Genomic DNA, 10,055 nt, shown 5'->3' with positions numbered 1-10,055 from the left:
TAGCAATTACAGCCTTAAGTCTTCTTGGGTATGACGCTACAAGCTTGGCACACCTGTATTTGGGGAGATTCTCCCATTCTTCTCTGTAGATCCTCTCAAGCTCTGGGGAGCGTCGCTGCACAGCTATTTTCAGGTCTCTCCAGAGATGTTCGATCGGGTTCAAGTACTCCTGCGTTGTTTTGGCTGTGTGTGTATAGGGTCGTTGTCTTGTTGGAAGGTGAACCTTCGCCCCAGTCTGAGGTCCTGAGTGCTCTGAAGCAGGTTTTCATCAAGGATCTCTCTGTGCTTTACTCCGTTCATCTTTCCCTCGATCCTGACCAGTCTCCCTGCTATTGAAAAACATCCCCACAGCAGGATGCTGCCACCGCCATGCTTCACCATAGGGATGGTATTGGCCAGGTGATGAGCCATGCCTGGTTTAGTCCAGACGTGACGCTTGGCATTCAGGCCCTTCTCCCCCGATTGCTCAGTTTGATCAGGCTGCCAGCTCTAGGAAGATTCTTGGTGGTTCCAAACTTCTTCCATTTAAGAATGATGGAGGCCACTGTGTTCTTGGGGACCTTCAATGCTGCAGACATGTTTTGGTAGCCTTCCCCAGATCTGTGCCTCGACACAATCCTGTCTCAGAGCTTTATGGACAATTCTTTCGACCTCATGGCTTGGTTTTTGCTCTGACATGCACTGTTAACTGTGGGACCTCATATAGACAGGTGTGTGCCTTTCCAAATCATGTCCAAACAATTGAACTTACCACATGTGGACTCCAATCAAGTTGTAGAAACATCTCAAGGTTGATCAATGTAAACAGGATGCACCTGTGCTCAATTTTGATTCTTGTAGCAAAGGGTCTGAGTACTTATATAAATAAGGTATTTCTGGTTTTATTTTTAATAAGTTAGCAAAAATGTCTAAAGCTGTTTTCGCTTTGTCATTGTGGGGTATTGTGTGTAGATTGCTGAGACAAAAATGATTTAATCAATTATATAATAAGACTGTAACGTAACACAATGTGGAAAAAGTCAGGGGGTCTGAATACTTTCCAAAGTCACTGTATACTTTGTATCACTCATTTACTGAAATGTTACCTATATTTTAGCAGTTACCGGTATGCCTACAGTCGGGAAGGCCACAATTTTGGCAGCATGCACGCCAAATATACAGCTTGTTGCATTGTGGCCATAGACATATAATCCATCGAAGGGTTTTGTAACCTCTTACCTTGGCAATTTGACTATTAAACTCATGGGTACACTAGCAATGGCTGCCAGTCCTGACTTGAATGGGAACTGCCATCTATGGATTATATTTATATGCTTGGTTGCGACTCTCGGTTTGCCTTTCGCAAACTAACTAATTGCAGGGGAAAAGGTAGTTTGGAAAACAAATGCCTACTGTAGAAAAGAGAAAACAAATCTGTCTGTAGAACCAATAGAAAGAGTTTTTCTCAACAACTTCCATTTGTTTCTGAGCAGCAGCACTTCCTACCAAAAAAAAATTAATCCGGCCATGGCTATATATCATACTAGAAAATGCAATTTTAAAAGTTGAGTCTTGAAATTCACACCTTATTTTTCTGTTGGCTTTCGGTCCTCTGTCTCTCTGTCTCTCTGTGTCTCTGTGTCTTTGTCTCTCTCTCTGTCTCTGTGTGTGTAAGGGATAGAATGGATTTAAGAGAACTGAAGAATGTTTCAGATTATTGCCTTCCAAAGGAAATGAACAAATGCTTTACAATTCTTACACACTTGAAACTGAAAAATGTGTTGAGGGAGACCACTCTCGGCATTTGATTTAAGCAGCCAAATTCAGCTACAGTAAGTAAAACAATGTTCATATCTGAAAGCTCAAGCAATCTTTATCTTGACAATCTTGTTTACTGATTTCCACAATGTTTCTTCCCCTACAGGCGTGGATACGGACATCATGAGGTACGTTGGCGTTTCCATTCGCCTAAAATTGACATTGCTGCTTTTGAATGGTGGTCCTACTTGTCAGTTTATTTAACACAATGTTATCTATAGACACCGCCTTGATAGAATGACAAAAACGGAATGGGGAAATAAAACTTCCAATTCGCCGCCCGCCTTATATTTGGGGAGGCGATGTGATGAACAGATATTGGAAAACTTCTGCTGATAGCGGAAGCTGTCATCCCTTGGTATTATATACCTTGGGTTTTGGTTATGAAATTCTCTTATTATACTTCACTGACACAGGCTGTTTTTTATCTCTATTTCCCATCAAACTCCCTCTGACCTTGCTTGCTACCCCTTCCCCATCCATATTTACGTTGATCCACAATCTCTTTAATGAAACCTTATTTCTCTCTCCGTCTTGTTTCCGTATTTTCCTCCTCCTCTGTCCTTGCTCTCTCTGGCAGCAACAACAGTTGCTTAGGCCCTCTCTTCTGAGACCAGAGGTACAGAACACGCTCTCTTTCTCCCTTTGCTCGGCTAAGTAGTGAAATATTTGTCTTTAATAAAGCACAGAGGCCTCTTTGATGGCCATCTCATGTTTTCCTTCAACTTCATTGTCTTTGAGTAATGACTTGTTTTATCCACAACAGGAGCTCTCCATGGAGTCTGGCATCGACCCAGGCCAGGACTATTACACCCAGGATTATTATAATTATGACCATGGGTAAGAGAGTGTATGTGTGTGTGTGCACGGTGTGTCAGTGCACAGTGTGTGTTGTGTGTTTGTGTGCATGCATCTTTGTGTTACTGATGCCTTTCTGGTCCTGTGTGTACACAAGGGCCGACAGCTTACCTCACACCAGGGAAGCTCAGTCAGTCTGCAGAGTCCAGAGACTCCTTTAGAGTTCAATACCAAACAGCTCTCGTCACGACAGGCCTCCAGACTGCCTCCCCTCCCACTGAAACATCAGAATTAGTTTTTCGAACAGCCTTGAAGTGCAGCATACAGGTCGGAATACATAACGATAGCTTCAGACGAAACGGTTCATATTGTGGTTTGTTGCCACCTGTGATGAATTCCATAATTAGCGAGTCTAATCACTCACCTAACCTGTTACAATGAGCATCATCCATATGGTATCTTATAACAGAGTAAAAATGAGCGTGGATTTAGATTGAATGTTGTGCACGGAATTAGGCTCTTGAGACTTTCTCCCTCCAGCACCCAAGTGAGAGGGCGATTAGTTTTAGAGGATGAAAGATTCGGATCTACAGACGCCGTAGCAGCAGATGCAGTACATTTACCTTTCACTACCTCTGAGTCTCTTTCGTCTCTCTCGCCCCTCTCTCTCTACGCAGATTTTCAACTTTTAATTAGAACGTGCAGGCTCTCATTTCAGCCATACCGGATGTTATGTTTCTCTCTGCTATGTAGCCTATCTCTCAAAATGCGAATGTTTCCCTTCATACCAACCGCCATTAATACAATTAGAGTTTGGCTCACGTGGGGTAATAGTCGTCTGGCTGGAGGCTTGAGCCATTTAGCCATTACTGACACCATGTACTGTTAGTCCATCCAGTGATGTCACAGTGCGCCCTGTTAAGCTGATGGTCCGTTTCTATTTTAACAGACGCTTTCTCCCTGGGAGCACTAAAAGCCTTTAATCTGGGTGCATAGTGACCTTACTTCTACGCTCTGTAGTGAGTGGGCCCTGGATCTTATTGTACGCCTTGTCTGCCCCCCTCTGGCACTAAAGATCAGCTGAACAAAGACACAGAAAGAAGAAAAAAAACACTGCCTTGGGGTAATGACTGTAAAATCCCATAAGGAGGCCTTAGCCTAAATAAAGAGGCTCCATTGCCGTCTCTCTCTCTCTCGCTCTCTCATATCCATCCACAGTTAGGAGGCACTGGGGACCCGGGCGTATTCACATATTCTGTTTTACACTCACTTCTTCTGAAAAACAAATGACAGAATTCTACTGAGAAATGTGTATTGATAGAGGTTGAATAAATGTTGTGATGGCTGCTAGTGTGTGCGAGTGGGTGCATGCGTGCACGCTTGTGTAGTTGTGTGTGTGTGTGTGTGTGTGTGTGTGTGTGTGTGTGTGTCAGTACAGTGTGTAACCAACCTGTTCCATCTCCCCTCCAGGTATGAACTGCCTCAGTATGGCAGTCGCAGGAAGTTGATATCTCCGACAGGCCTGTATGATGAGTACGGAGAGGTGATCGTGGACGACGATGGGAGCTACTACTACAGTCCGCAGGAGTCAGAGGGAGAGGTAGCTGATTTTATCTACAGTTGTTACATTGTTCAATAGCTTCATGTATGATACGAAATGATGCAACTTTGAATTCAATGGAAAGTGCACGATGTGCCTGGAGGAAACACTGCGTGTTGAATGGCTCAGTAATGGTTAACAGTGGCTTTAATGGTAGCTTGGGCTGATGTGACTGTAACAGGTGGCCATGCGGGGTGGGAGGAGGCCCCCGATGCAAGGCAGAGGACCCCTTCACGGCCCCCCCAGTGGCCCCCCCAGACAGGCCTTTAGAGACCAGCAGCCCCCCCATTCTAGAACAGAGCAGGACCGGCCACCATCAGAAGAGGGCACTGCTGCATCAGACTCCAAGCCCCACCACTCCTCCACGGTCATTCAGAAACTAAAGGCAGTCATGAAACTCAGCAAGTTCCCCGTCTCGGTTAGCAAGGAACCTGGTAAACCCCCCTCGCTCCACCCCCCATGGAACAAAGCCAGGATATTCCCCATGAAGTTCTCCTCCAAGGATCGGAGGGACGGAGGAGATGGTGGGGACTTCCTGACACTAACTAAGGCCAACCGCTCCGACAGCATGTTGATCATGGACAGTGGCATGGTCATAGATGGGAGCTACTTCCAGGCTTCGGATGATGCCAAGCCCTCGGTCAAACAGCAGTTGGGGAAGGCGCTGAGCCGTATAAACATCTCCAGCAGGCTTCAAGAGCGGAGGATATCCCCTATTGAAATCCTCAGTGTGAGCTCTGTAGCTGAGCAGAGGATGTCTGGGTCCCAAAGCTCCAATGACTCTAAGAGGGAGGAGAGGAGGAGGTGGCAGGCCTCCCTGGCTTGGGACATTAGTGAGCAAGAGGAGGGCAGCAGCTATGAGGCAGAAAGCATTAGTAAAGAGGCCTACTCCGACAGGAGTAGTAGGAGCAGTGCTGCTTCATCCTCCACACTGGGTACCACGGGCTACTCTGGAGGAGACTTAGGTGGAGAGGAGGACCAGGAGAGGGCTGTAGATTCAGACGAGGAGCAGGAGGAGTGCCAGGGAGATTCTGAGGAGGAGGAAAGGATGTCAGAGCGAGACTCAGATGGGGACTCGGACACAGAGAAGGATTTGGAGACAGAGGAGGAGTCCCAGACAGAGAGAGACTCAGACACAGAGAAAGGGACAGATTCAGGATCAGAGACTGAGGACAACAAGAGGAGCGCGACATCTGCAGGAACTGAGGACACAGCACCAGGGACTCAGAAGTCCTCACCCAGGCCACCATCCAGCAGGAGATCCTCTGTGGTCACCAGCCAGAGTGGTGACAGAGACAGTGGCGGTGGCACAGACAGGTCACAGAGCCGCATTAGCAGAGCCATTAGGAGAGCATCCTCTGACGACAGTGGAAGTGTCTCTGACCCAAGCTCCAGGAGCTCTAGATTTACCAGGACAAGAAGCGCTAGATCCAGGTCCTCCTCCCACACTCTAGGGTCCGAGGACACCATCGACGAGGAGAGCGAGGAAGAGGAGGAGTCTTCGGGGGAGGAGGAAGTGGAGGCTGAGAGTGGAGAATCACCAGAGGAGTATAGTGAAGGGTCGTCGTCCGGGAAGTCCAGTGGGAGTCGGACGACGGCCTCAACAGGAAATGGACGAGGACCGACCGCCATGTCCTACTCTACAGAGGTCAGCGGTGGCACGATGGACACCTCAGATGACCGTTCCCCTGTCACCGAGGAGGAGGAAGCCACGATGAAGAGACCGTCCAGCGGTATTTATGGAAACGGCTTGAAGCAGAGCACAGAGGAAGAGGAGGAGGAAGACGGGGAATCGGAAGATGACAACCCAGCTGATTCCGATGCTGATGAAGCCGTAACATCTTCAAGTGAATTCCGATCCCATTAAGTAAGATCACTGAATGCCTTGGATTGCGTGTGCAATTATCTGAGTGGAATTTATTAATTATTATTGTCATATAAGCCATTTTAGAAAGCTTTTAAATGACAAAGAGTCTAAAATGCATGCCCTTCCTTGCTTTGTTCTCTTTTTGGTCCTATCTCTAGCTGCCGTTGCCGCTGCCTTTTCTACATTGCTTTCATGAATACTGAAAGCATTGTCCTTTGGTGGGATAATCGTATTCTTCCTTCTAAAGCTCTTGGGGCTCTGTAGTAAATGGTTAATGATTGCTTCTCATCTGTCTGTGTCAAGAAGCATAACAGATTGTGGTTAATTCACATCAGAAGATATAATCATTTCCTTCAACAGCTCCTTCTCCTTCATGACCGTGTGACATTGTGTTTGCTGCTGGCATCTCTTCGCCTTGCCCGTCAAATGGTGTGAACCCATCTCTAATGATGTCGTGGTGTTAGGCTTCATGTCTCTCATATATCTGCCTTCTGTTTATTTGTTTGTTTGTGTTGTTCAGTACGGGAGGAAGAAGCGGATTAAGCTGGTGGTGGACAGGGAGTATGAGACTAGTTCGACGGGGGAGGACAGCGCTCCGGAGCCCCAAAGAAACCGTCTGTCTAACCTGACCAACCACAGCAACATCAATGGCAGCGTGTACCTGGCGCAGAACGGCTCAGTCATACGCACCCGCCGGGGTGTCCACTCAAACAACATCAAGGTCAACTCCCCGGTGCGGCTGGGCAAGCACTTTAAGAAACTGGACAAACTGGCCGTGACTCACGAGGAGAGACTGCCCCTCAACAGCCCCGTGGCGACCACATCCTCGTTCGACAAGACCCTCAACACCCAGCCCTCCAGCGGCTCCCTGGCCTCCAGCACCACTGGCCCAGAGAGCATAGCGTCAAAGTCCAACATCGCCAAGGCCAGGAGCGAGAGAACCCGGAACGCTGAGGAGCAGGAGTCACCAGTGGACAATGAGGACGTGAGAGAACCTTTAGAATCTCAGAGCGATCGCACACAGTCCGATGAGGAGGAGCTATGGATGGGGCCTTGGAACAATCTGCACATACCAATGACAAAACTGTGACTTTTGTATTTCCACTTTGCTACAGTATGTGACAAATTGTACTTTTTAGTATTGTCCCCAATTATATGGCATAAAGCTAAATTGAATTGCACTTAATTTCAATATAATGTCTTTCTTTATCAGTAATCCACTGGTTTGCTTTTACAGTACAAAAGTAATTGGCGTAATCTTATAAAATGTGCTACTCTAAATGTAGCTACATTCATTTAAAAGTTTTTGCAACCAGTAAGGTATGTTTCTTTTAAATACAGTTTCTTCAAAATGTTGAGCTGACATGCTATTTTCCTAATATAGCCACTTCTAGAATGTTGTTTCCATAGAAAACGGGATAAGAATGGCTGGGAGACATGAAGATGTATTGATTAGGGATGCACTTGCTGTCCACCTGGGCCTATAGTTGTGCTTTGGAGACATCCCAATCATAAAAGTCACTCAGACTTGAATCCATTGTTATTTTGTTTTTCCATTTTTATACAGATTGTTACATTTTTTTAGGGAGAATTTAAATACTATCTTGTTTGTGGGCATACTGCATATTTGACACGTCTTGAAATAACAATTCTGGTTGTGGTCTTGTTTTGAATCGATATTTGTACTGGCCAAGTGATGTTTATAAGCACATAAAGCAATGCAGTAATCTTTGTTCTGGTGCTGATATATCAAACACACCTTCATCTGTCTGGCTACCAACCTGATGATGGCTACAGAAATAAACATTTCTCACCAAAAATTATGCTAGTTTTATTCATCTAGTCCTTTCCCCCTCTCTGAAATAATAAAACATCAATTTGTTTGCAGCGAGAAGTATGCCAAGTTCAAAAACCCAGTCTATTCTATGCCCAGTTAAAATTTGATATTGCAGTCAGTTAAATGTCCATGTGTTTGCTTTTGCTCTGAGAATCAGCAGTATGATATCGATTACCTCAAGTACTTTGGTTACTATTCACTAGAGATAGAGAACTTAAGAAGAAAGTGTTTCTTTTTAATAGTTTCTGGAAGGAGAATATATCAAACATCCATATTATTGATTTAACTAAATTGCCTGACTATAGCGATGCCAGTGCGTACACAGTGAATTAATTTGGGCTTATTATCTCTGCGTTAGTCAGAGGATGGTTAGCCTCATTAATCCTGAGGAGAATTATATGAGCTGAGAAGTAGTGTGCTTTGGCTCTGGAATCATATCTACATGTCTACATACGCAAAGCTTATCTATTTCTACATGGTCAACTTTTAATTGAATCAAGTATGCCCAAAGCTCACTTGTTGTCACATATCAATAATGCCAATATTTCTAACATGTTAAACTATTTGTTTTGTATTGTTATTTAATTCCATTCACCATAAGTGTAATCCTAGCCAATAGCAACAGAAATATCCAGTAACAGTATTGTTCAAAGTGGCAAACCTGTGAAATGTGCTGTCTGAATCAGCTGCTTTAACTCAATTGATAAAGAGATAACGGTTCGTAGTCTTGCCGGTCCCTGCTCGACTTTTCTTTTTCTATAGTAACTTTGGTTAATTATTACTTTGTTTGCTCAGAATGGTCGTGCAATAATTTCCTACGACTGACAAACACTTCTGGACCATGAATCAGAAGCTACAGACTTATCTCTCAGCCTCCCAGATCTGGAATACTACATTGGCTCCTTTGTTCCCCGCACATCGGGCTTTCCTGTTGCTGTTGACCAAGATGAACGAAGGCAACGCCGGTGACGAAAAAGAGGAAGGAAAGGGGGACTCCAAGCTAGGCTGAAAAGATGGGCTACACGGCCTCCTCTTCCAAGTATCCTGATGGCTAATGTCCAATCACTGGAAAATAAACTTTGTGAACTCAGGGCAAGGCTTCAATCACAGCGGGACATCAGGGAATGCTGTGTCTTTTGGTTTTACAAAGACATGCTTTACGGATGATACACTAGACTCTATTCAACCAGATGGCTTTTCCATTTTCCGTATGGATCGAACAGCGGCATCTGGTAAGAGTAAGGGGGAGGGGTATGTTTCCTCATCAACAATTCCTGGTGTACCGAAATTGAAAACATCTCCTGTTCTCCGGACCTGGAGTTTCTGACGCTTAAATGACGACCCCACTATTTGCTGAGTGAATTCACGTGTTATTATCACAGCTGTATACATACCGCCACAAGCAAACACTGCGGCGGCTGTCAGAGAACTGTACAAGATCATTAGCCAGCAAGAATCCTCTCACCCGGAACAGTCTTTGTCGCAGGTGACTTTAACCAAACACATTTAAAACATTCTTCCCAAAATATCACCAACATGTATCCTGCCCCACGAGAGGAAGCATACATGTTGGATCATGTATATACAAACATCCGTGACGCGTACAAAGCCATCCCCCACCCCCACATCGGCCAATCAAATCACGGGTCTCTGTTCCTACTCCCTGCCTACAAGCAGAAACTCAGAAGGGAGCCACCAATACAGAGAATAGTGAGGCACTGGACAGAGGAGGCAGACAATCTGTAGGATTGCTTTGAGAATACTGCCAGGACTCATCCATCAACATTGAGGAATATACATTGTCAGTCACAGGCCTCTTTAGGAAATGTGTTGATGATGTACCCACAATAACAATCTGGACATACCCCAACCAAAAACCCTGGAAGAACAAAGATATCCATACCATGCTGAGAACCCATACTGAAGCATTCACTGTCAGCAGAAGGAACCCTGATGACTTGAGGGTGTGCGACGCGTATAGGGCAAGCAGGTTCGAGCTCTACAAATCCATTAGGCTCTCGCATAAAGACTCAATACAGACTCAAACTTGAATTGATGTTCGACAACTCAGACACGCGATGCATGTGGCAAGGACTACAGACTATCACGGACTACAAAGGCAAATCCAGCTGTGTGGTGCCCACCGAAGCCTCCTT

The 10,055-nt window shown here is 45.5% G+C and overlaps 1 protein-coding gene across 1 annotated transcript; it reads left to right on the top strand.

Annotated features, from left to right (window-relative positions):
• The first annotated feature begins 4,230 nt into the window (after window positions 1–4,230).
• Window positions 4,231–6,714, top strand: LOC145865534 (uncharacterized). The gene is made up of 2 exons (XM_082970433.1): window positions 4,231–6,062; window positions 6,583–6,714. The coding sequence occupies exon 1, from the start codon at window positions 4,383–4,385 to the stop codon at window positions 6,060–6,062; it is 1,680 nt and encodes a 559-aa protein (XP_082826559.1). The 5' UTR covers window positions 4,231–4,382; the 3' UTR covers window positions 6,583–6,714.
• Window positions 6,715–10,055: the final 3,341 nt, after the last annotated feature.

This window comes from Salmo salar, chromosome 28, assembly GCF_965601325.2.
Source record: "Salmo salar chromosome 28, fSalSal1, whole genome shotgun sequence".
NCBI lineage: Eukaryota > Metazoa > Chordata > Actinopteri > Salmoniformes > Salmonidae > Salmo > Salmo salar.
The sequence above is the reverse complement of the archived record's forward strand: the minus strand, read 5'-3'. Positions and strand labels throughout refer to the sequence as shown.